Source organism: Papio anubis, chromosome 2 (assembly GCF_008728515.1).
Source record: "Papio anubis isolate 15944 chromosome 2, Panubis1.0, whole genome shotgun sequence".
Lineage (NCBI taxonomy): Eukaryota > Metazoa > Chordata > Mammalia > Primates > Cercopithecidae > Papio > Papio anubis.
This window is the reverse complement of record NC_044977.1, coordinates 185,911,692-185,939,601: the sequence shown is the minus strand read 5'-3', so window position 1 is coordinate 185,939,601 and position 27,910 is coordinate 185,911,692. Positions and strand designations below refer to the sequence as shown.

At 38.8% G+C, this 27,910-nt stretch overlaps 1 protein-coding gene across 7 annotated transcripts in view; it reads right to left on the bottom strand.

The window, feature by feature from the left end:
- Positions 1–669: 669 nt before the first annotated feature.
- TP63 (tumor protein p63) overlaps positions 670–27,910 on the bottom strand; it is a 265,391-nt gene continuing 238,150 nt past the window's right edge. For 4 of the 7 annotated variants that reach the window (XM_017956052.3, XM_017956050.3, XM_017956053.3 and 1 more), the window contains 5 exons: positions 25,098–25,234; positions 11,832–11,989; positions 8,776–8,920; positions 7,391–7,484; positions 670–3,724 (listed from right to left, as the gene is read on the bottom strand). In XM_017956052.3, the coding sequence (XP_017811541.1) occupies positions 3,428–3,724; positions 7,391–7,484; positions 8,776–8,920; positions 11,832–11,989; positions 25,098–25,234 (831 nt within the window). In that variant the 3' untranslated portion in view covers positions 670–3,427. Of the gene's footprint in view, positions 3,725–7,390; positions 7,485–8,775; positions 8,921–11,831; positions 11,990–16,901; positions 18,331–25,097; positions 25,235–27,910 lie in introns of those variants that run through there. The other 3 variants (XM_017956057.3, XM_009201938.4, XM_003895268.5) reach the window with 2 other exon arrangements.

The following is a 27,910-nucleotide window of genomic DNA, read 5'->3' as shown; positions in this document are numbered from 1 at the left end:
GTGATTATATCTATAAATAGAAAAACAAATTGATATCTTTACTATATATTTTCGTTATTCTGGAAAGTTTTTTTTTTAATAAGTCTAAGGCATTATATTGTATTTATGCCATTCAATGTTATCCCATAAAGTAATATACATTCTTATTTAATAAAAATAATTCACCCATTTTGATAGAGATAGTATTGGCTGAATCAATGTACATAACTGAAGGGTGATATTTAGCAATGAGTTTAAAAGGGAACATGGCCCAGTCAGGACCCACCATCTGCAGCATGCTCCCACATACCACAAGCTTATCTGCTTTCCACTCCCACAGTACTGATGAGGTTACTGCTGAGTATCATCGGAAAGTCACTAAGTTAGACATTAGGAATATTTGAAGTCTAGTCCCTGTTCTAAAGCAAACTCTTTCTGACCTCAATCAAATAAAGTATTAAAACTTTGAATGTCTCATTCACCAAATGAAAATGCCATTCTGGTCTTTCCTATTTTGTAGGTTGGCTAAAATGAGAAAAGAATGATTATTTGTTCTCAGATGAGAAACATCAACATTTGAACCTCTGCAATGTTTCTCTCGGTATCTCTTCTTCCTCAATAATATAAGTAAGGCCAAAGGATGGAAGAATGGACAGATAGGCAAACAGACACAGATAGACACACACACAGTTTCTTAATGAGTTTTTATTTATTTTCTGATTTTATTGCATGTCCTGGCAAAACAAAAAGAGACTGTAGACTGGCTTCTGGCTCCCCAAAAGCCCATAACAGAAAATACCAAAAGACAAGCAACTGAAGCTTAAAAAATGTATCACGTGTATAATACCTCTCGAAAACATTAATAAAGCATATAAAACTTTTAACATTTGCTTCATTTTGTACAATTATAAAAATAATAGAAAAAATATCCCTTTAACATTCAATATCCCACATACTGTATTTTAGGGAAATACCAAGAAAAAAAAAGGTAAAAGGATTTAATGAAAACTCTGCTTTCTATTTTTGTTTATAAACATCTCCAAACAAAAAAACTTTTCAATTCTTCAGCTAACTGCATTGAGCTGAGGCCACGAGAACTCCATTAAGCCCACTTCTAGTGGTTTCTGTGCTTAATATTCTTTTACCCCTTTCCCTGGCTACTCATACACTCAAGGAGAGTAGGTTGCCATGAGGAGGTAAGCCAGTAAGGATGCCTAGCTTTGGCTAGTGCCAAATCCAAGAGACATAGTACAGGAATTTGCAAGCCCCTAGCGTCACCTGAATAGTACTGAAATAGCTCGGAAGTCCTAGGTTTATTCAAACCGTCAGTAAAGTAAGGAAGCAGTTTGTCCTTCTAGGACCAAGGAACAGCTTTCATTCTTCCCCTTAATGGGTTTGCAAAGCTGCCTGCTCGTTCCAGAAGTTAACAGTGCTTATTACCATTTAAGTACAACAAAACTTTGAAATCAAGGACTCAATCTCTTTAACATACAAAATTTTTAAAAAAATAAAAAAAACAAAACAGAACTTTCCCTTCCCTCCCCTCTTAAAATTGTAGCATTATTTCTTATTTGATGTGGTATTCTTACTAAATGGTATTTTCATGAAAATACAAAAACAATAAAAAAAGGTTTCAAGTGTGGTTCTGGAAATCCCACTATCCCAAGAAGAAAAAAAAAAATAATCAAAATACAAAGTATGCAATTTCACACAAAATATATATACACTTTTCAGAGGCAGCCCATACATTACATTTTAGAGCCACATTAGCCCTTTTGCACTTTAAAATTAAAATGGAAGCCTATGTGCAATGACAGCCCTTGACCAGAATGCATGGGAAGATTTCAGAGCTCATTTGCATGCACGCAAAAAATGTCTTATCTTTCTGAAAGATCTATGAGGAATATTGTCATTTACACGTTTTCCCAAAGTTTCAAGCCAACTCTTTGTTTAAGTGGTTTAAGCAACAGCAGCCATGAAAGACTTATCCCTTGCTCTGTGGGGACCTTTTCATGTCTATGGGTAGTCCCTAAGGGAGATGGACGGGAAACTGGGTTCTCACAGTTACTTTCCAACAAACTGAAACTCTTACTGGTTAAAAAAGGAAATAATACAGTGATGCAATTTATGCCACAGGAAAACCAATCTCATAATTTTATATTTTTCAAATCACCATTCCTATTGTAAACCGTAAAGATAGAAAGGTGAACAAGCCTCTACATGCAGAGTTTTATAGAATAGGAGGGTCTTTAAAAGAAACACTTACCAAGCAATATTATCTATGCTTCAAAAGATTTTTACAAAGTTGAATTTATGATTCATTATCTTATTGTTTAGTACAGACTCAACATTTCTGAATGATTCCTATTTACCCTGAATATTAATAGACAGTAAAACTTCACTGTTAGAACTAGTTAGATGGCACTTGTCCCAATCAAATCAATCTGAATTCTTACAAGAGTAGCAAACGTGTATTTGAGTTAGTCAATCTAGTAGTGAAATTTAGTTTTAATACCTCTGTAATGGCAGCAAATGTTTTCCCAATCAATATTGTAAGATAAGGTATCTGGTATTAAATTTAAGGGGGTTACTGATACGCTCAAATACATGACATCAGGTGTTTTTGAACTGGCTGCCATGGGCCTTTTAAGAATTTTCCTCATTCCCAACCAAAAACTAAAGAGGATGTTTGAACATAAACTTTTACTTATAACTGGATTAAATCACCCCAACGTGAACCATCATCACTAGAGGAAATGTCAGTAATATAAAATATACCAACACTGAGAAAAGAATACATATCTACAGTCTTACCTACATAATAAGCCATGGAAATGGATCTACTCAAAGGTTTGATGTGGCATGTATTTAGGATCCAAAGAACTGAAAGGATCTGTACATCATTGTCACTCACATGTAGCATTAAGCTCCAGATACCTATCGCCATACATCATACCCCTTAAGAGAAGGGGTATAGACAAACCATCCAAAACAAGTAAATTAAAAAATTGTCAATAAGTGCATCTCAATTTTCTTTCATTTAAATTACATTTTAAACAACACTCAATGCCCCCCACCCAGAAATCTATACTGTATATTTATATATTTATATATATAGTCTTAGACTATAAGGGTGAACATGCTTTATAAAAGTCAATGAGAAATCTCTGCAGCTTAAGGAGACAACCAACTCTTTTTTGCTCACTTCTACCTAGCCATGGCAGCTACAGTTCTGCAAGCTATAGTTTTGAAGGCTTAAAGCCAGAATCAGAATTAGATGCCAGGTCAGATGTTAGGTAAGAGGTAGCCTCTTACTTCTCCTTCCCCTAAGAAATCAGACAAAAGAGGAAGGGGAGGAGCTAAGGAGAAGGCTTTGGAGATTAAGCAGGAGCGCCTCGTAGGGGGCGGGCAGTTAGGAGAGGGTTAGGAAGAGCTCACGTGGTGAGGCTCACTCCCCCTCCTCTTTGATGCGCTGTTGCTTATTGCGGCGAGCATCCATGTCAAAGTTGAAGTCATTCCACTCATCTCGGGGTGGGAAAGAGATGGTCTGGCGGAGGGTGAATCGCACAGCATCAATAACGCGTTCACCCCGGGTCTCACTGGAGCCAACACTGACTGTAGAGGCACTGCTTGGGGTCCGCAGGAGATGAGAAGGTGAGGAGAATTCGTGGAGCTGCCGGTGGTCCAGGATGCCCTTCCAGATTGCGTGTCGAAATTGCTCAGGGATTTTTAGACTTGCCAAATCCTGTGCAATAGGGGAAGGTGTCATGGAGAATGAAAACAAGGAGAAAAACTGACGTTTAGTCCATAACATGCTGTCATTCCCTGATGCTCTGGTTTAATTGATCTGAATCTATTGATCCATAAATTAGAAAATAAAATTAGTTCTCTGAGTCTTCAACTCTATGTAACTAAGCACAAAGGCACAGCCATTGAGGTGCCATTCCTGCCTGTGTATCACACTTCACTTAGTCTCTACTGGCCTCAGTTTCTTCATTGGTAAAATTGGGATAATAGCTAGATAAGAGGGCAAAAATCCCAAATAGAAACGTGAGGTACCTACTGATGCTTGAATTTACCTGGTTAGTCACTAGAAGAAAGGTATTAAAGGAATGTCACCACCACTTGGTTGAGGAGATAAGAAGAAAAGATTGAGTACTTTCTATGTGCCACGCACTGAATTATTTTATATTCATGATATCATTTAATCCTCAGATTAGTAGTAAACATTATTAGACCTGTTTTATAGATAGAATAACTGAAGGCCAGAGAGGTTGACAAGTTTAAAGTCACATAACTAAGTGAAAAAATTAGGGACTTAGGGCATCCTCAGAACCTGAAACGGCCCTTTTATCTAAAAGGTCTTTTGGTGTTTGAATAAAGCAAGGTCTCAAAATGCAGAGCCATTGTGTCTATGTTCTGTGAATGGGTGCAGAAGTCATTACAAATAGGGTCAACCTTAACTAACTGTGGTGATTTCGCTTACATTTATCTGCATTAGCTCTTTTTTAGATTGTTTCAGTGAGAGCTCATATTTTCACAGGGCAGAATGGTAGGTAAATAGCACATTGTGCTTGGAGTGAGAAAACCATGGCAGAGGTTTTGATTGTCACTGACTGGCTATAGAACTTTAGCAAGTCACTTATTCTCTAGCAGCCTCAGTTTCTTCATCGGTAAAATGAGATACAATTGTTTTATAGGGCAAAAGATGCTATAGACTCATAGGTAAATACAGTTATGAAAATATTTTAGGCCGGGCGCGGTGGCTCAAGCCTGTAATCCCAGCACTTTGGGAGGCCGAGACGGGCGGATCACGAGGTCAGGAGATCGAGACCATCCTGGCTAACAAGGTGAAACCCCGTCTCTACTAAAAAATACAAAAAACTAGCCGGGCGAAGTGGCGGGCGCCTGTGGTCCCAGCTACTCGGGAGGCTGAGGCAGGAGAATGGCGTGAACCCGGGAGGCGGAGCTTGCAGTGAGCTGAGATCCGGCCACCGCACTCCAGCCTGGGCGACAGAGCCAGACTCAGTCTCAAAAAAAAAAAAAAAAAAAGAAAATATTTTAAAAAATACAACATACTCTACTATATAAATCCTAGCCATTTGTGTTATTATTATGTTGTATTGGTGCCTCATTTTTGCTTGTTATGGGGACACTAATGAAATTCCCCAAATTTAGGTCACATTCCTTTTCCAGGAAGTAATGATGCCCAATAACTTAGACTGGCTCTAAGAGAAAAGCTGAGAAAAGGGTGTCTCTTTCTAGAAATATGCAGGAAGAAGCTGAGGTGAGGAGGAGAAAATTGCACAGCTTCCCAACATTTCTCAATTTGGAAATTTGTAGTTTGGTGTCATATTTTCCTATGGTGTGAATTTTCAGGCCATTAGAGGTATTCCTAATCTCTTACTGTAGCAGAAGAATACCTTATAAAGAAGGTCAATCACAAATAAATAAGCATAGTTTTTTTTTATTTTTTATTTTTAAGATGGAGTCTCGCACTTTCACACAGGCTGGAGTGTAGTGGTGCGATCTTGGCTCACTGCAAGCTCCACCTCCCAGGTTCACGTCATTTTCCTGCCTCAGCCTCCTGAGTAGCTGGGACTACAGACATGCACTACCACACCCAGCTAATTTGTTTGTATTTTTAATAGAGACAGGATTTCACCGTGTTAGCCAGGATGGTCTTGATCTCCTGACCTCGTGATCTGCCTGCCTCGGCCTCCCAAAGTGCTGGGATTACAGGTGTGAGCCGCCACGCCTGGCCTAAACAAGCATAGCTTTTTATGTTTCTTGGATTGTTCCTACTTTTGAGGCTCTTAGTAAATGCAAAGCTCTTTGTAAATTAGACTCTGTTAATTTTCATGATGCCCTGGATAGATTTTAACTAATGACTGACAGGTGAGAAAGCTGTGGCCCACAGACTGGCATAGGACTTAGTTGACATCAGCAGAAATGAACTTATAGAGGGCATCTGCAGATCCTAATGATCAAGGGAGCATCCTGACATATTCCCCAGTGGAAATAAGTGAGCAAGTGGAAAGTACAACTTTAAAAATATAGGGGAGAGGAGGATTCCCTGTTCCAAAGTGTAGGAATCTACTACAGGAGGCTCTCTCAAATACAGGGCAACTCTGTTCTCTTCAGTGGATGGAAGTAGTTGTAAAGTTCTCAGAATCATATTGGAACCTACTCTTCAAGCTTTCCCTGCAGTTTTCACTTATAACTGATTCTATCAGGGAGCAGCAACCAGGAGTGATTTATGGGGTGAAGAGGGGTGAAAAAAAAAAAAGAAGAGGGGTGGGCATAGGGGCAGTACACTATGTACATGTCACCTCATGGTGGGGGGCATTCTCACGCTGCAGGGGCATCTCTAGCATCGGTGCTCAAGGAGGGGGAAAAAAGAGGCCCCAACATAGAAGTAGCAGCAGAGGCAGAGACGGTCTTCTTCCACCAGTCCAAAGTACCCTCTGGAAGCTAGAAGAGAGGCTAGTGAACCCCAGAGAGAGCAACATGAAGAGCGCAGCCTAAGAGACAAATCAGATTGCCATGAACCAGAGCAACACTAGCTTCCGTGTGAGCAGTAGTTCGAAAAGTGGAGCAGGAAGCAAGAAAAAGTCCCCTCTCGCCCAGCTTGTTTCGAAGACAAATCAAAGGATATCAAAGCCAGAAAGGAGTAATTTGAATCCAATATTTTATTAACTGAGGCCCAGAGAAGCAAAGTGATAACCCCAAGTTCTCATTGCTACTAAAAAGGGTGATTGGGATTTGACCCCATGGCCATTGATCATGCCCAATGATTAGAAATGGCTGGGCACTATTATAAAATTGAAAATTAGTAAAGGAACATATAGTTTTAATTGAGAGGAACAGCTGAATCTCCCTTAAGGTACTAATTTAAAGAAAGGCAGAAAAGGCCAGTTAATAAAGTTAAAGACTGTAAGTTACACCTTTGTGTTCTACTCCTAGTTTTGTCTTACATAGTCATGGCAAATGACTATTGTGTCATCTCTCCATGTTTTTAAGAGAATAGCACCACCGGTGTCCTGCTGTCCTTTCTGGGAACTTATACAAATTAATGAGAACACTCGAGAATTTTTGTTAATTCTTTAGAAATTATAATTTTTTTGATTGTGGGAATAGCTCCTCTTTCCCATCTTGCTAATAGTATCGGTGCAATAGACAATTGTTGACTGATCAGACAAGCTAAAGAAGATTGATTGCTAAGTTTCTAATATGTACAGGTTGAGGCCTGGGAATCTTTCTAACATAGTTATGGGTTCCATCAAAATGGATAATTGGGGGCATGACAAAAACAAATTTTTAAACTATCAGGGATTGAACTACGAGGCAGTTGTCATCAGAGGAAAGAAATGAAGAAATAAAATTTGAGAAAAGTCTAACAGTTACTTACATCCATGGAGTAATGCTCAATCTGATAGATGGTGGTCAGCCCCTGGGTCGTGAAATAGTCCAGACATGATGAACAGCCCAACCTCGCTAAGAAACTGCAGAGGGAGGAGGGAAGAGGAAGGAGGAAACAGAAAAAGAAAGTTCACCCCAACTGCATTGGCGAGATAAGGGAAAACCCAACATTTTGCCCTTGGATGCCCTACATAAGAGATTAGGAGTGGATAATATATATGTGGGCCTTAAGTCTGAGGTTTGGAGATTATTGATGACATGAAGTTTAGGTCTATAGAAATTAAAATCGACTATAAGGATTCCTGCAGATCAGTGATTATCATATGGTGATCTGTGGAATTCTAGGGTTCCGTGTAAGTGTCCTAGAAACCATTGCAAAGGGTGAAAGGGAAGTCCAGTGTTCAGGTTCCTAACTTTCTTGCTGCTTGGCTCTTCACTTCAAAAATAACATCTCTACTTTATTTGTTTTGTATCTGGGCTTTGTGAGAATGGTTCATGTGGTTAAGAAAAAAATTGTAGGCCTCTACTCCATGATCATGCCTTTTGATTTATCTCCTCCTCAGGATACAGATCCCCTTACTTTTGGTGCTGGTCTTAGACTGATGATGATGCCACCATCATCACGGAACAGACCCTGGGTGGAAGAGGCCATGCACTTTGCCATCCCTGTGATTGACATGCAGGAAAATCAACACAAATTGTTCCAGTAGCCAAATGAAACAATCATTCTGCACATGAAGCAGAAGAAGAAGATACGCACTGGGCATGAAATCTGGGAACCTACTCTTGCCTCTGTGGGAATCAAATCTTTCAGACTTCATGCATTTCTTTATTCTACCTATCTGAACTCCCCCTTTGCTGGAGTGTGCCCATTTCTCATAGGCAAAGTAGTAAAGGCCATCAGTTTTTGAAAGTCCCTGTCATTTTGGATAACATTAAAACTTTTTATGGACATCCAACTCCAAAATAATGGTCCCATGGTGGCTGAGAGCTATGAGGATTAGAGAGAGGAAAAGGAGCAAGATAGCAAGTTTATTGCCCTTTTGGAAACCCAGCCCTGAGCACCAACTTGAGGGCCGCAACTGACAATGTAAAAATGTGAGAGAGGAGGAAGGGAGTAAGTGAAGGCGAGGGAAACAGACATGAAAACAATATGCCTATAAACACACATTTTCCCTTGTTTCCATGCTGATTATAGTTTTCCTTGATAAAACATTGCTGACCACTCCACAGATCAGAGATAATAGTGACTGAACTCCAACCATAGGACTGCTGTCTTTCCTTCCAACTGTTTAATGGACTGTAACAGTATCCGCCCTCCACCATCCCGGGATGCTTAGGACAGGCCCCCAGAGGCACATGCTGTGGACTCACCTGACGATGCTGCAATCTGTGGGATATGGAGGTGGGGGGGTGCAGTGGGAGGTGGATGGCATGGAGAGTGGGGGAGGGAGTGCCTGGGTGGGGCTGAGTCCATTCATGTCTCCAGCCATTGGCATGTGGGTGCCCATCATGGGAACTGAACAGAAGCAGGAGGAACAGAAAGGGTTACTGCCATCATCATGCACCAGCATCCCCGTGGTCCATCTTGTCTGGCTAAATTTTATCAACGGCCTAAACTACCAGCCTTCCTTTTTAATCTTCTCTCTCACTACACCCCTTCAAGCAGCCTACATCTAGTCAAACAGAACGGTCAGACTCCAAACTAATTAGGCACCACTTGACTTTTGTACCTTGTCCTAGAACAATCTCTTTCCTCCCCTTTCTCTACTTCTAATTCTGTAGTTGCTAATTGCTCTTAATGTTAACATATTCTTCCTTGTGTTTGCCTTCAAGGGTTATATTTCTGTCTCCCTCACTAACCTGTGCAAGCAGAGAGATTAGATCTTACAGGCAGTCCCTAGCACAGTGCCTGGCACAGAGTAGGTGCTCAGTAAATTTAGGTTAAACGGATAAATGCACAAATCTGTGAATGAAAGAGTGACCCTTGGAATATTTATTTGGGAATAGGAAGACTGACTTCAATATTTAGAAGGACTCATGTGCCTAATAAATGAGGATACAATTAAATATTCTATTACTTATGGTCCATTTTCAGGGTTGTATACAGGAACACCACCAATACTTGCTGATATTTTACTAAACCATGAAGTGTAAACATTCACTGATAGAGAAAAAAAGCTTAATATCAATATTTATGAAATGAATTTTGCCTTCATGTCAAAAAGAACAAAATAATTTACTAAAAGATTAATGCAATTTGTTTCTACTTTAGTGAGTAGCAGTATGCCTAGAAAAGGTCTTTGCCACTAACTAAAGAGCATACTCGATCACATCTCAGTCTGTTTCCCTTCCGGAATAATTGTGAAGTACAAATAAGAAACAAGTAGGCAAACTGTAAGTTATACAAATGTGAACCATCATCACTATTATCACAATTTTGTCATCCCAAGAAGGAACTTGAGGACTCTAAGATGTCACAAGAAATAAAATAAAGTTGAAAATAAGTGGCTTCTATTCTTTTTATGTCAAAGTAGACCTGTCATGGGGTCAGGTTTTAAGCCTTATGATGCATTTGTCATTAGTGAGTGATCTCACTCTAAAGTCTATGTTTGCCATAACAGGCAACCATTCCAAACACACACACCTCTAGCTCATTAAAATATGAATGTGTGGCCAGGTGCAGTGGCTCATGCCTGTAACCCCAGCACTTTGGGAGGCCGAGGTGGGTGGATCACCTGAGGTCAGGAGTTCACCACCAGCCTGGCCAACATAGTGAAACCCCGTCTCTACTAAAAATACAAAAAATTAACCAGGCGTGGTGGTGCACGCCTGTAATCCCAGCGACTCGGGAGGCTGAGGCAGGAGAATGGCTTGAACCTGGGAGGCAGAGATTACAGTGAGCCAAGATCGCACCATTGCACTCCAGCCTGGGCAACAAGAGCGAAACTCTGTCTAAAACAAAAATAAAAAATCAAAACAATGACTGTGTGCCACTAGACCACAGAAAGTCATAATCCTAGCCTCCCCTGATTTCTTTTTTTTTTTTTTTTTTTTAGTAGAGACGGGGTTTCACCGTGTTAGCCAGGATGGTCTCGATCTCCTGACCTTGTGATCCGCCCGTCTCGGCCTCCCAAAGTGCTGGGATTACAGGCTTGAGCCACCGCGCCCGGCCCCCTGATTTCTTTAGAAGAGACAACACTGAAATGCATGTTTAGAGGTTTGATCAAAATAATTAGGATTTCAAAAGACAAGCTTGAGGGTACTGTTTTTTAGGTAGTAGGGACTATATGATAGCCATGCAATGTTCAGTCTTCAGTATCCCCAAGGGTGTTATACAATCTTTTGCATTTTTAACACCACTTTTTTTCCCTTCAAGTTTGTGTATCCACTTTGCTAGATTTAGTCCTGGTGGAGAAGATAACTCTATTTATAGTAAAGCTACATGCCAGTCAGCATCCACTTGGAGGCCCAATTCTTACAGTGTCTTTTTCATTTGTACTTAGCTGATATGAGCAATGTGTGTGAGAAGAAATAAAAGGCAGGCTGCTTTGTAGGTCAATTCCTTACTGACTGTGTCTGGGATAGAATAGGTGAGTTTAAAAGGCCAGGATTATAGAGAAACAGACATAAAATGTTAAGTATAAAAAGTGATAATTTTATGGATAGAAAATGAAGTATTAGAGAAGTAACTTCTTTGTAATTAGAGGTGTTTTTTTCATAGAGTCCAGACTATAATCTACTTTTCTAGATTTCTTCTTCTTATTTTTTTGAGACCAAGTCTCACTCTGTCACCCAGGCTGGAGTGCAGCAGTGTGATCTCAGCTCACTGCAACCTCTGCCTTCCGGGTTCAAGTGATTTTCGTGCCTCAGCCTCCTGAGTCGCTGGGATTACAGGCATGCACCACCAGGCTCAGCTAATTTTTGTATTTTTAAGAGAGACAGGGTTTCACCATGTTGGCCAGGCTGGTCTCGAACTCCTGACCTCAAGTGATCCACCCGCCTTGGCCTCCCAAAGTGCTGGGATTACAGGCGTGAGACACTGCACTCAGCCTATTTCTCTAGATTTTAAGTTCACTGAAACATGCCACTTTATGCATGTTGCATCCATTTTCTTTTGACTATTTCAAAGGCTGCAGGCGGTGAGTCTCCATCCAGGATAGCAGGAAGTAGACTGTTCTTTTCACAGAAATCCTTATCCCTACTGAAGAAACATCCTCCTCTATCTCTACCAGTAGTATATTTTGCAATGAACGACAAATCTAAAAAGTGAAAGGTTCGCAGTCAGAAACCCAAGCCACTCCACTTTGATTTGATCTGTCCCACGGTGCCTCTCATTGAGCTTAAGAACATGCTTTTCCCCATCCCAGAGACTCGTCCTATGCTAGCCTGTTCATCCTTCAGCCACGGCTAAAAGGAGATGCTCTTACTGTTGGCCCCCATGCCATCAGGAATGGTGGTAGGGGTGAGGGCGTTGCGCTGCTGAGGGTTGATAAGCTGGCTCACAGACGGCAGCTTGTTCATGCTGTTCATTTTGTTCAGAGGTGGGGAGCTGTTACCATATGAAGACTGGGACTGTATTGAGGTCCTAGGAAGACAAACGTGGAAATGACGGTGAGCACGGGACACTGAAGAGTGGGGACTGTTGATTTTCAATAGGTCTCTGTTTAAAACATGGCCTCCAATCAAACGTTTGAAAACATTCCTCTAGGATTAATGGTAAGAAGTTAATTTTGTTTCCATCTGACAATGTTTCCTGAATAGGGAGAAACTGATTGCGAGGCTATCATCAAATCATATTTTTCCTGAATGTGCAGAGTGCGAGGTTTAGTATTTCCTTTGAGAAAGAGAAAATCATTGCCTCCTTTTTTCCCTTCAATTGTTTTCTCCATTCCCTTCTCCTCTTTTCCCCTTCAACTCAAATAAGTTTGAAAAGCAGTTAGGGAAAAGAATTGAGCAAATACTTAAAGGCTGACGAAAAACATGGATATCCCACCTTCAAACTGCAGCTAAGGCATTCCATTTGTAGCTTTCTGCATATTCTATTTGGGATAAGCAGAAAAAAAATGACTACGAAGCCAATCAAACTGGGCATTTGGCAGCTCATCCTGCTGTCATGCAGAGGCCCCTACTTGGAAACATGCATTTTCAACAGAGATGTTCATGATGTATGAGAGAACCTACTGGAATGCCAAAAGCATTTCTACACAGGAGAACGCTCAAATAACTATTCTATTGACTTTCCATAAGTCTCCTGGAAGAAATGAAAACAAACAAACAAACAAACAAAAAAAAAACAAAGCAAGATAAAAATCCAATAGTTTTCCATTCAGCATGACCTTCAATTTGGAAAGTTACTAGAACTGGTTTTTCATATTATATCTTACAGATAATATTCTCAACTCAACTGTCATTCCTGATGTTTTATCTTAATATAAAAACTAGTGATGTGTACTACAATGAGAGTCACAAAGTCAGAGCTGAAGCTTTCCTCCATCATATATTAGGATACTTTAGATGCCCATGTGAGCACCTTAACATCCTGGCCTTTGTTTTCTCACAAGAAAACTATACCAACCACATACATTTACACTTGCTGCATGAGTCGGATGTTTGAGTTAATAGAACTTAAGACACGGTCCCCATCTTTGAGACACTCATAGCGTAGTGGAGGCAATGGATGTAATAATCCATCCTACCTTATACGGCTATGATGAGAACTGAAAAAGAGAAGATGAGGAAGAAATGTACAGACCATGCAGCATCTACATTGAATTATTGTGACCACAGAATGAAGACTGGACTTGAAGCAAGTTTCTAGTCTGTTATGGGAAAACTCCCCTTTAAAAATTCTCAAACAAAATGAGTTATGTTGTTCCTGTTTACCTTTTCCCTGTCACAGCCTTATTTACATTAGAGGGGAGATAAATTTTTTCTTTGAGTTTTAGCTGCAAATGTATGTATAATTCAAATTTTAGAGGTTCTGTAAATGGATCCAGGTTTCAAGCATATATGGCATATTTGAAAACATCATTTTAAAAATGGCCCTCGAAGCTGGCCTTCGAAGCTGCCACTCTGCATTCTCCATAATTACATGAAATAAGGAAGGCTCCATTCCATGTCAATGAAGAGCCACAGCTAGATGAAGGCAAACAATATGCTCTATTTTAATGTGTATAAGTTATCATGTCAACTAATGTACAATCAACAATTCAGGTGTATTTTACAATCACTGCCTTTAAGGTAGGAGGGTATTGACTTTTCTCTTTAGCCCTTATCAAATACTCACAATTATAGATCCACATTGTGTATATATACTGGTGCTGATACAATAAATCCTCCCAACTATAAAACATTTTCTGAATGATTGTCACACCATCCTTGTGGAGCAGGTCATGGTATAGCAGGGCAGAGATGGACAGAAATTACTATTCCAAATATACATATGGGTAAATATAAGGTTCTAAGAAAAAACATACGCCCAAGGTCACATGTTGCTAAATGGATGCATTGAGGACAGAACCAGGTCTCCTGGCACCTATTGTTTTTTCTAGGTTATAGGGACAAGAAATAGATGAAGTAGTAAGAGAAATGTAGGAGACCAAGATGGAACAGGGGCAAAGGAGGTAACTCCAGCAAAGGAGGTAACTCAAGCACTTCTGAATCCACTCTGTCCCTGTGGGGGAGCATTTCCAAAGAGTCAGCACACATGGCTATACTTAGGATCATCCATTAGTCCACATCAGAATATAGCAAAGCATGGGGCAAGGCAATAAGGAGATTCTCTGCCAGCTGATGTTTCTTCAATTCTCTTTGCTCACTGAAAAGTACCTAAGATTCCAGGCAGCCCATATTCCTGATGCAGTTGGTCCTCTGTAACCTAAGGAGATCTCTCTATCTGTCCCTCCTCAAACCAGTCAAATGTACAGCAAGAGTTAATAGCAGGGCTTGAATCATTAATATCCGCAATTGGAAAAATAAAAATACATTTAAAAGTTTTGCATTTTTTTCTGGACACTCAGAGTAAATTCCTTCTTACAATTCCTGTTATATAACCTCCTGCTTTCTTTAGCTTGTGGTTACTATTTTTGACTATCTTATCAGTTCATTTACCATTTTTCATCATAAGCCACTAATTTGAGGAGGGTAGGTCAGAAACCACAGATGAAGAAAGAAGGAACATAGATTTTAAATCAATCAAAACATCTGGGTCGCCTTCTGGATCTAACACAAACTAAGTGATGCAGGATGTTGTATAAGTCTCTTGAGTCCCATTTTCTTAACCTGTAGCCCAGACATTATACCTACTCTAGAAGATTTCTATTAAGACTGAGATCACGTAACAGCCCTGGACAGGGTCCAGTGATTTGTAGGCGCTCAGGAAACATCAGCATCTTTGACTGTTTCCCTCCAGCCCCGAATATTTCACACTCTGATGTGTGGCCCATGGGATAGAAGTTAACGATGTAAGAATTAATAGGAGGAAGTGGCCAGAGGTGAGTTGGATTCTTAATTGAACATATCCAGAAATGAGGGTGAACAGTTGAATGGGGTTAACAGTCAGGAAAGGTCAGAAATTCGGAATGCCTTCCCTTTAATGTAAAAGTGAGTTTTAAAGCCACAAGGAAGGGGAGCAAGGTACTCTGTCTATTATTAATTTCACAATGACTGAACTAAAAGAAGCATTCTGATAACTTCTACATACTGTGAAAAAGGAAGCATGGCTGAATAAACTCACAGCCAATTTGAAAGCCTGGAAGAACAACCTTTTTTTTTTTTTTTTTAATACAAATTTAATATAACAGTTCTTAGGTGAAATATTCCAAAAATTTCTGGAGAAACTAAAGAGAAAGAAAATGTGTTCAAAAGAATAACAGGACCTGTACCATTCTGGTTTTATTGCCTACACTCTCCTCCCCTATTCAAAACCCAAAAAACCCAAAAGAGTAAGAATCCAGCTTTCTGCAGAAAAAAATCATAAGGTGTATACCTCAGGTTGTTTTCTCTAGAGCCTCACTAGATTTTTCTAAGAATTCGGTGTAACAGAGAGGTAGAAAATAATATTACACGTATTTCTAGTTTCGAAGAAAAATCCCATTGAAGCCAAGTCCCAGTTCTTAACTTTAACAATATAAGCTTCTGTACAGTTTCTGAAGGATAAAATTCAAAATTGAAAAGCGAGAAGTGGTTTTAGGACATACAGGACTTAAAGTCAGGTTTTCTGGTTCCAACCCTTGCGACTATCTATGTGGTAGAATATAAAAATTCCTGCAAAGACACAAGTTACATTATCTACCACCGAGATGCCTAGAATTCCACTAGATTCCTTCTTTTGGCCAAAATCTTCCATCGCTAATTAAAAAGCAACTCTCTAGTAGGATTTAGTGATAGCTTAGGCTAAATCATTTCAACAAACCATTTCTGGAGTAAAGAATTTGGGAGCGGAAAGGGATACTGAAGGCAGAGCAGAGCATCCTTGTTATGAGAAAGATCAGAAAAGAAAAAAAAAAAAAAAGCATTGGGGGCAACATGGACTATCATCAGAAAAAGAATCGTATCTTCTCTCAATTTTAGCCAATAATGCCTGCCTGTGACTTTTCTCTCTAGCTGAGTTATCTCGCTTCTAAAGACAGTGCAGCATTTATTCTCTAGAAGGGAAAACTGTAATTTTCTAATATTTTCCATCATTTCAAATATGTGCATTTATATACAAGTCATTATAAACACATCAAAAACTTACTTAAAAATAGGCCAAAAGAAAAGAAAAACCCTTCTGAAAGAAAAAGCAAATATCAAAAAACGAAACATACTCACCAATCCTTTAAGGGCTTTGTGAATCAAAGTTATTAGACCAATTGAAAAACACTTTGCAAATATAACAGGAGCATCTGGTTTTACTAATGTACTTTTATCTCAAATATAAAGGTATTTTTTTCTGAAATATTTATCTAAAATACTAGTTTTTTTTTTTGGTTAGAACTTCTTATGAAGCTTTTAAAAGCAATTATTCAAGGCTCAAAACAAATTGTAACTAAAAAAAATAAAATAAAAAACACTGGACATAGGTTCCACTGTTGGTTTCTGGCCAAATATTTGCTAATGTCTGTGTCACAGAAACCATGTTATTTAAAACATTTGGATTTGATTGAAATTCATTTTAGAAAATTTAGCAAATTAACATACAACTGGAGGTTTGTCAGGAGTGTCAATAAATGATTCTATGGTGCCTGGCTTCCTATGACAAACTTTAAAACTCATAGGGCTAAAGTATTTTTTCAGTTAGTTTAGGCATTTTAGTTCATTGTTACGATTGGTGACCTTGATATAGAGTATCTTAAATAAAAACACCGAATACTGACAGAAGAAACGTACACAGGAACAAAGTAACGATTCTATTATTATTATTCTTCCTTAGACCTACATGTGCTATTTCAAGCACTTACATGAGAATATTCTAGTATTTAACAGGAAAAAAGTGAGAGAGACAGAAACAAAAAAACTGCAAGATAAACCAAGATGCAAAAGTTTATTGAAAATTAAAATCACACATCCACAAAAGCAACAGCCTCAATAACAAGAAATCATTGTCTTGGTGACAGAAAATACAGAGCTGGTGACTGGGTGTGGGAAGTTGGAGGGGAGGAAAAATTTTAAAGTCTTTATGCTATTATCTTAAAATATGTTTTTAAAATGGAAAGAAACAGAGATTCTCTAAACTCTGAATAAAAACAAAAAAGTGGTCTATCCTTTCAATCTTTAATGTCCAGTCCAGGAGTACTGATTTTAACACATGTCTGCTTGGATCTCATTTACTCAAAACATAAGTCTCCTGGCTAAATGCATTGTACAGTATCAGTGATATGGCTGGCTTTATGGTAGATAGGCTTGAAGTACAGAAGCTCTAATTAAGCAAATTAATCACAGATTTTGTGAGAGGACTTTAAAATCTATTTTAAGCTTTGAATAATGGTAAACAACTATGTAAGGGCCATATTACTGGGGTGGATTTGTCTTTCTATTAAAAGCACAAAATGAGTTCACCTGCTATGGGGGGCCAAACAACAGTTTTGGTAGTAGGTCTTCCAGGGTTTCATGTACGAGAAAAACTTTAGCGTATCAGATGCCAACATACAGTGGCAGAGGCAGGTACACAGCATTAAGAAATGTTCTACCTACACATGAGGGGAGGATACAAATAATGAAAGTTCTCACAAAGAAGAACTCTCCACCCACAAAGTTGATTACTTTTGGTAAAGAACGCCTCACTGCCCAGCAGTGCACCTGACACCTTCATTTCTTACTACTTGCAAAATGATTACATGACCAGCATTAAAAGGGTCTGACTGAGTCTCTCAGTCACCTACAACTTACTTACGCACAGACAGTAACAACTTTTTCTCCTTTTCTTAAAAAGACATCTTAAGTTTGAGACCTGCTCAAAAGCTTCCCTATGAATTTTAGAAAAACAACAGAAGAAAACAGAAAAGGGTTCCAATAAACTTGTTAATGCCCCTTTCCCCACTCCACCCCTGCCTCCCAGGAAACAACAGAAAGCTCACAGACAAACACAGTGCTTCCTCACCCGCCAGTGGCAGGTCTAAGGATACGAAATCTGCAGAAAACATCCTTTCTTGTAAAGTTTTGAGTCCCTTCAAAAGATTCTCTCACTGGTGGCTTTGGGCCTTTGAGCAGTTGGGTCTCTGAGCCAAAGTGTCTTCAAGTCGTGTTTATGAGGGCTAGATATACACACACACACACGCTCACATATACACACGGAAATACAACACACACACTTAAAATATAGAGATAGGGCTCTATGGGTACACTGATCGGTTTGGGGGGTTGGAATGTCTAAAGAAGACGTCGGATTGTTTTGGAGTTTCTCTCCGGGGTTCCACAAGCTCATTCCTGAAGCAGGCTGAAAGGAGACTGCAGAGAGGAACCAGAGAAAAGAAAACAATGAAGGCTTAGGATTTCATCTATTCAAATCAATTGAAAACAGAAACGCACTCCTTATACCTTCATGATCATAGTATAGACAGAATAGAGTGCCTGAAAAACTATTTTTGTTCTTCCAATTTATCTTCTTTTAAAATTACTGAGACTTCTCAAGATTTTGATGAGGAAGAAATGGGATAAGGCTGTAGTAACAGAAATGAACATCAGAATCACTTGTGAAACTTATAAAAATGCATTTTCCTGGCTCCCTTCCAACACAAGCTGGCATCCAGGAAAACATATTTTTAACAAGTTACACAAGGCGATTCAGTCGAGGACCACTGAGATAAGGTAGATCAAGGTATTTAACACAGTGCTTAGCATATGATTTACCAGACTCAATTAGTTAAAAAAAGGAATGTAAAAGAAGAATAAACTTTACTCTTTTGTAAAATGTCATCTGGTCAATTATTATCCCTCATTACAGTTCTTGTCTAGCCTAAGTGTGAGGTATGGAGAAATATGATATTATCAGAATGGGGCCTGTGTCATCATGCATTTAAAAAGAACTGTTTAATGAGTATTTTGGATATTCCCAGATTGAGAGAGATAAATACCTTAATCCTTTGAGTAACAAACTCGGCCTATAAATGTATATATCAAGCCCAAGAAAGCAATTTTTGCATAATTAAGAAATTATTTATGCCACAAGGATGCCAGAAATAAACCCTTTTATTTTGCTAAAAGTTGGGCAAACTCATGAACTGTTTGGAAATTGTTTCCCAGATTGGCTTTTTGAATCACATTTGGCTATGACTTTCAAAAGAACAAAGCCATTTTTATTTGCTTAATGCTAGGATTCAGTAAACCATGTCACCAGCAAGAATTCATATCATCTTAACAGAATATGCCCTAATAAAAATGGATAGGGAAGCAATGTACAGCCAACTAAAGACCTGTAAGACCTGGGACTGAGCCTGATTCCGCAATGGGGTGAGAGAAGTTACAAAAGTAATGTAATCTATCTGAGTTTAATTCAGATAGAGTTTTTTCTTCATTACCAATTCAGAGATAATAAACCTCTGCCCTGAAAACTTCATAACTATGAAATTCAAAAGTAAACTGTAGGCTGAGTGCGATGGCTCACACCTGTAATCCCAGCACTGTAGGAGGCCAAGCCGGGCGGATCACAAGGTCAGGAGTTTGAGACCAGCCTGGCCAACATGGTGAAACACATCCCTACTAAAAAAAAAAAAAAAAAGAATACAAAAATTAGCCAGGCATGGTGGCAGGTGCCTGTAATCCCAGCTAAGCAGGAGACTGAGGCAGGAGAATTGTTCGAACACAGGAGGCAGAGGTTGCAGTGAGCTTAGATCACGCCACTGCACTCCAGCCTGGGTGACAGGGCAAGACTTTGTCTCAAAAAAAAAAAAAAGTAAACTGTAAAAGCTTGTGTAGTTCCATAATAAAGATAAGGGTGAATCATATGAAATTATCAATATTCATCTGTTTTTAAGCTATAAAGCTGGTAATTCCAAACAGATATTCTGGAAACGTGGAGGATTTCTCTGTCAAACCTAGAAATAGGGTGTTGACATTTTCTGTCTGTTTGGAGATTTGTGTACCTTTCTCTCTTCTACGTTAATAATCCTGAAAATATTGCCTGCTTCTCTCTCAGATACACGAGTCTGAGACAAAATATCAATATTCTTGATAACCATTGCCAAACAAGTTTAAAGATACAGGACTTTAAACTGAATCTACAAGAATAAATCCCAAGTAACTGAAAACAGAGTCAGAAAACCATGCCAGGCACAGTGGGGTGTGCCTGTGGTCTGCAGCTACTTGGGACGCTGAGGCAGGGGATCGCTTGAGCCCAGGAGTTCAAGTCCAGCTTGGGAAAAATAGCTAGACTCCATCTCTAAAACAATCATACAAAAAAGAGACAGAAAAATGGAAATAGATGTTTAAGTTTTATAATTAACTACTTACTTAACTGCCAATGAAGCACAACACAACATTACAAACAGCTCTGTATTCTAAATCTGATTCTAGTCTGAGCTTTATTATAAACTGGCTATAAAATCACAGAGCCTCAGTTTCTCCGGCTATGGTGTGAGGGGCTGGAACCATGGACTTAAGATCCTGCTTTGTTCTAATAATCTCTGACTTGTGTTACTAATGAGCCGCAATTATCAAGTGATCATGAAAGAGAAAGAAACACTAAGGGCTCATCAGGATATCACAGATCTGTTTTATCATTTAAATAAAATTCATCCTGTAGAAGCTCAAAAATAAATTTCCAGAGGAAAGTAAGAGCTAACCTAAGCCAAATTGTAACAAAGCGATGTCGGCCTCATTTTTATGTTGGAAGCCAAGAATAAGGGAAAACTATTGAAAGATGAAAAAGAAATAGTACTGATCTGAAGTACAGAAGTCAAAACATTGCTAAACAGGTCTCAAGAGGCTTCTGCAAATCTGTCTTAACCGTTAATGCCCCTGATAATATGAAGGCAAGAAGTCTAAACACAGGTCTGATTTGTCTTTCTATTAGATTCTGGCATCTAGAAACATAACTCTATATTTATTCCAATATATGCAAATTAACTAAAATCACATGTCTTCGTAGTGTAAAGCCTACTTGTATCTGTAACAATTTGATTCACAGCAACTCCGCAAAGTCTATCTTCCATAAAACCTATGATCATGAAGGTAATTGTGAAGAAATTTTTTAAAAAAGAAAAACCATGCACAAATGAAAAGCAAGCAGAAGAAAACACATAGTGGGAAGCTAATAGAAGTAATTAAAGTAAAAATATTGTAGTGCCACCTTACAGAAAGTACGTTCTCTTCCCACTAATTTTCCCTCTACTATAAAGAAAAATACAAAATTGATTCCTTACCAGCATAAAATTGGTACTACATTTTTGGAAAGAAAATCACAGGCTATTATAGGTATTTTCCAAGCTGATTTATTCTTTTCAAATGATTGTCAGGAAATTAGATTTTCATTTTTCTTTGTTTAGTCATTCATGCTCTTTCTTGGAGATTTGCATGAAAATAAGAGCTAAAAAAACTCAGCTGAAGAATACAACTGAAAGATTTATATAGATGCATATCAATCACTGGAGACCCATGTGTATATAATGTTACAAAGACATAATTAGACCAAATGTCTATATTTTGCAAAGATTTAATTTTGCAGTCTGTTAATTTTCATGCACAAGTTATCGCAACTGTGAGATATCAACTCAAAAACATGCATGTAACACATTTAAATGAACACACAGGGAACTACGAAGCTACCAGTTCCTTATTATCTATCTGTAGTCACACATGCAAAAAAGTGTAAATATGTCCCTAAAATCTTGTGTGCTTTTAAAAATAACACAATATTAACATGTGTTTTCTGCTCTGGTGACACAGATTATTTTATGAAATATGAATTAAAACTTCCCTTTAGAGCAATGTGAGCTAGTCAAACAATAAGCAAGGGATACTCATGGTATAAAAAAAGAGGGTTGTGTATTTTTGTGTATGCTATAAAAACAAATACATTTAGCATATGTCCCTGAACTGAATGATGTCAATCCTCCTGGCTTGTCAAGTCTCTAAAACGATGACATGAAACTATTCTTTTTCTCATATGATCCACAGAAACTGTTTAAAATTGTCCTATTAACTTGCATAATGCTGAGAATAAATTTCCAGAGCTTTCTTCAAACTCAGAATGTTAAGGTTAGAAATTCACCATTAGATTGTAGACCATGGGAAGGCAGGAGCTACATCTTTCTCTTTTCTATTCTTAATGCTTTCACATAGCAGATCTTCAATAAGAACATGTGACGTGAATCAAGTCAACTATTCCAGCCTCATCTGACAATGAGGTTGTCATTAACTGCATTTTATTTCTGGATAGGCATGCCTCACTTTCTTAGACAAAAAAGATACCTATTCAGGGCTGGTATTGTTTTTATTAGATACTGAAATGCCACCTGAAAAACCACTTTAGGATTTCCTAAAATCTTTTAATACCTTTCTAGTTTGGAATATACATATTAACTTCCAAGTACACCTATCAAACAAAATTGGAGACTCAAGAAGCAATGAAAGGAGAACCATCTCATTTATCTGTAAGACAGACTATCAAACTACGGCAAGCTAAGAGTAGTTTATATATATATGTATTTTTTTTTCTTTTTATTTTGGAGATGGAGTCTCTCTCTGTTGCCCAGGCTGGAGTGCAGTGGCACAATCTTGGCTCACTGCAACCTCCGCCTCCCAGGTTCAAGCGATTCTTCTGCCTCAGCCTCCCAAATAGCTGGGACTACAGGCACGCGCCCCCATGCCCGGCTAATCTTTGTATTTTTAGTAGAGATGGGGTTTCACCATATTGGCCAGGCTTGTCTCAAACTCCTGACCTCATGATCCATCCCCCTCAGCCTACCAAAGTGCTGGGATTACAGGTGTGAGCCACCGCACCCGGCCTACAATTTTTAGTAGGGGGAGGGACAATCAAAAGGAGAATAATATTTCATGGCATGCGAAAATTACATGACATTCAAATTTTAGGGTCCATAAAGCAAATTCCATTTATGGAACAGCCATTCTCTTTCCTTTATGCATTATTTTCGGCTGTCTTTGTGCTACAACCACAGAGCTGAGTAGTTGGCAAAAGACAATATAGACCAGAAAATCTAAATATTTACTACCAGGACTTTACAAAAAGCAGCTTGCCAATTCCTCTACTACATATGAGACCTTTCCCTATTAAGTGAAAAAAAAAAAAAAAAAAAAAGAAAGCAAGCCTACTCAACAGTAACTAGTTCAGCATGATACATTACTTAGTGATTCTTTGGGGGTCATTTTGGTATAGTCAAACTTCCAGAGTGAACAGGAGGAAATTTGGGGGTGTTTCTTAATACCATGACACACTTCTCTTGGGAAAGGTAGATATCCCTCCTGGGTCTATAAATGATGTTACAGGCCTCTGTTTCTTTGATCCTGGTTGTATGATTTTATAAGAACTAAGTCATTTTTCACTTAAATATGTTAGTATATATTTCCATCTGACATCCCAAAACATCCATCTGATTAGCAATGGAAATTGTGCCTGCAACCGTAATTCGCCTTCAGAATACTCTGTGTGAATAAACTTTCTGCTCGGGCTTACAAATAAAGCCATACCATTAAAATTTGCAAAACTTTTATGCTAAAAGTACATGGTGAGATCCCTTCTGGCCAAAAAGGATCTTGGATGCTCAAATAGCGTAAAGTCCTCTGAATAGAGAGTGCGCTTCTTTTCTCCCTGCCGTCCACTCCACCCTGTAGAAAACAGGTGCTCGGAAAATGTTTCTTCACCATCAGAGATACATTCATATTGATTAAAGAAAAATAATACGGCCAGGCATGGTGGCCCACGCCTGTAATCCCAGCACTCTGGGAAGCCGAGGTGGGTGGATCACCTGAGGGCAGGAATTCGTGACCAGCCTGGCTAACATGGTGAAACCCTGTCTCTACCAAAAAATACAAAAAATTCGCTGGGCATGGTGGTGGGCGCCTCTAATCCCAGCTACTCGGGAGGTTGAGGCAGAAGAATCGCTTGAACCTGCTAGGCAGAGGTTGCAGTGAGCCAAGATCGTGCCACTGCACTCCAACCTGGGTGACAGATCGAGATTTAATAATAATAATAATAATAATAATAAGCCTTCTTTATTACGTTTTCCATAGCTAACTCCCTACAACAGCTAATAACATAGAAAATAACCATTTTTATTGTTCATTTGTATTTCTATTGTAAAACATAATCTTCACCTCTGGAAGATAGTTTTTGACTTCTTTTTTGCCTAAAGTATGAAGTTGAAAGTCTACATTACTCAAGTGGGCTCATAATGTATATATTTTACACTTATCTACAGTCCTGACAATACTTCCAGGACACATGATATTTAATTACACCAGTGATTATTTTTAACCACAGAAAGGTAAATATAAACAGGGTCCTGATTGGTCAACCTCTCATCCTTTCATAAAAACTATTCTAGTCAGTCATAAAATAACATCATGAAAGATCCATCAAAGCAAAGCTCAACATATAAATAGGTTATATGTACATGGTAATATACTTGAAAAATCTGGCTTGATTTATATAAAAATTTGTACTGCTGGAAGACAATCTAGAGCATAGTTGCTAAAATATGGCAACATGATGCTACTTTATCCTTCTGCACCCAGATATTTCCCCAATTATCATGCACTAGGTTTCAGAATTCTTCTCACTACGGCATTCAAACAAGCCACTTTATGTTATAGTAAAGCCTATTTGCTATCCCTGGTCTACAATGTTATTCCCAAGAGTGGATAGTGTGCATCCCAGGAGATTTACAAGACAATCCATTGGGATGAGAAATGATTTCATGTTTTCAAATATACACATTACTACCAACTAGAGTGTGTACTTACTGTTAGTGTGTATGGATCAGGCATATAGAGAAGAAAACTGTTAGTGTGAGTTTCTCTGTAATTCACCAGAAATGGTTTGTATTTAATTTCAGAACATAAGCAGAATTCCCAAAGGAAGGTTATAAGACACATAAAAAGGTTGCAACTGAAAGAGGGTTGCCACACCAGGTCATCTGAATCTATGACAATCTGCTATCTCCCATTATGTTCCACATTGCCCATCAATCACACTATTGCTGATCTACATAAAGTCACCTTCACTCATGCCTCCTAAAATGACACGTTGATACACTCACTGTTTCTGAAGTAAGTGCTGGTGCTGCTGCTGTTGCTGTTGCCTGTACGTTTCGATTGTGTGCTGAGGAAGGTACTGCATAAGTTCCAGGGACTCTTTAATCTTCAACAGCATTTCATAAGTCTCACGGCCCCTAACCTGTGGAAGTGAGCAGAAGGAAAGAAGGAAACATGAAAAGCTGTAGAACTGTTAGAAGTGTGGTCAATCCTCATTATTCGAGGATTCTGTAATTGCAATTTGTTTATTTGCTAACGTTTATTTGTAACATGAAAATCAATACTCTGGACCCTTTTGTGGTCATTCAGACCTGTGCAGTGATGAAAAATTTGAATCACCTGCGCGTGTTTCCAGCTGAGTTCGAACAAGGAGATGCTCTGTCATCTTGTAGCTCTTATGCCATAAACCCACATTCTTTTCATGATCTATTTAGCACCACATTTTTACATTTTTGTGCTTTTCATTGGTGATTTTGTTATTTAAAAGACCCTCGAGGGCAGTGCGGAAGTGTTATCTAGTGTCCCTAAGCGGGAGAAGGTTGTTCCATGCCTTATGGAGAAAATATGTGTGCTAGAGAAACTTGATTCAGGCAGGAGTTATAAGGCTAATAGGCCACGAGTCTGATGTTAATGAGTCAACAGTATATATTAAATAAAATGTCTCTTAACAGCAACACACAACAAATGAAGTTATATAGTTATCTGTTGATGAAATGTATGTGACCAGAGGTGCATAAAAACCTAATCCTGTATTTATCTTATGAGCGATGAGATGATCCATATTCACCAATACCATTTTGGCAACACCTTCATAAAACTAAACTACTACAAAAAATAAGAATAGATTGTAACTATGCCTAATAGGATAAAAGTTTTCATGTGCGATAAAATATGTTTCTTTAAGAGAGTACCTTAAAATCTTTAGGTCTTAAAAGTTTTTACAGTTATGAGCAGGGGCCAAGCATGGTGGCTCACACCTGTAATCCCGGTTATTTGGGAGGGGATAGATTGCTTGAGCTCAGTAGTTCAAGACCACCCTGGGAAAAAACTCCTTCTCTACAAAATGTGCAAAAATTAGCCGGCGTGGTGGCCTGCACCTGCAGTCCCAGCTACCCCGGGAGGTGAGGTGGGAGGATTGCTTGAGCCTGGGAGTCTGAGGCTGCAGTGAACCATGATCCTGCCACTACACTCCAACCTGGGCAACAAAGTGAGATCCTGTTTCAAAAAACAACAGCGAACAAACCAACGGATGAGCAGGGCCAGGACTAGAGTGAGGCAAGAGAGGCACTTAGCACAGGTGTGTTGCCCTGGGAGTGAGGGACTATTTAAATTTTGCACCCTAGGCACTTTACCTCCTCACCCCAGTTGCTGCACCCAGTAGGAAAGGCAGAATTAGTCAGAATTCAGAAACGAAAGATGTTCTCCACCTTTGGTTGAATTAACTCTTACTCATCCCAGCTGTAGGGCCCCTTCTCTGAGAAGCTTTTCTTGATCTTACTCTTATAGTTTGCATCTTTGAAACTTCTTGTGTACTCACACAGCACTAGGCCTTGATCTAAGAAATGTTTATTTTATTACATTATAATTGTTTGTGCCCTCAGTAGAAGGCAAGGTAGTTGAAAGTAAGAATTGTGTCCTACTGAACTCTAAATGCTCAAGGTCTAGCACATTTGCCACTCACCAAACACCAACAAAATACATATTAAATTAATGGAGTTTTTCCTCACCCATAAGTTATTTAGGCTAAGCCTTCTCTCAACTTGAGACGTAACACTAAGAAGGGTACCTCCTTCTTAGTACAAGCTAAAATTTTAAAATAACTTTTCAAGCAGTTCCTGTTTTATCAGCTGAAAACATATTAAGACTTTTGGAATATTTAGTGTATCAGGGTAATGTTTTACTTTAATGTCACAAGTCAGTTTCCATTTATAGCTTGAGAAACAAGACACTGAGAATCTCAGCTAACTCACCATCTGATTGGTCTACTGGGAATTTATTCCCCTGAGAGTCAGGACCCAAAGAAGATGAGGAAGAAGGTGCAGCACACCTTAACCTGTTGAGTTTTGTTAGTTCAATCCCAGGGTAGTAGTTCATGGTTAAATCTCCTGGCCCTGCTTGGCTGTGTCTCATGTCACTTTAGATGGCATCAAGGGCTATACCAGCCACCAAAACGTCATTGCCACCCTACATGGCAAAGACCTAATGCAATAAGAATTCAACTAACTACCACCATAATCTAATAAAGTGATCTTATTAGTGATCTCAAGAGAAGTAATGTCTCTTGTAGGAATTAATGAGGTTCTTACATAATAACTGGGCTAAGACTTCTGGCCATTCACATATACAGTTGTCTTTTGGTATCAGCAGAGCACTGATTCCAGGACTACCTACCCCACCTGGCCTCCATGGATACTAAAATCCTAGGTTGCTCAAGTCCCTTATATAAAATGGTGTAGTATTTGCATGTAATCTATGCACATCCTCTGTATACTTTAAATTACCTCTAGATTACTTATAATATCTGATATAATGTAAATGCTATGCAGTTAGTTGTTATACTGTATTATTATATTTGTATTATTTTGATTGGTGTATTATTATTTTTTATTGTTCTTTTCCAACTATTTTTGGTCTGTGATTGGTTGAATCTGCAGATATGGAACACACAGATAGGGAGGGCCAACTGTAACTCAGGGTTCTGCCTTGCTTGGCTTTCTTTATAGTGCTGCCTAAAAGACATCAAAGTCAGGGCTATAATTGCTGCATTATCAATTTTGTGAACTTTTTCTGACTAAATTTTAGGCCTAAATTTCTATGG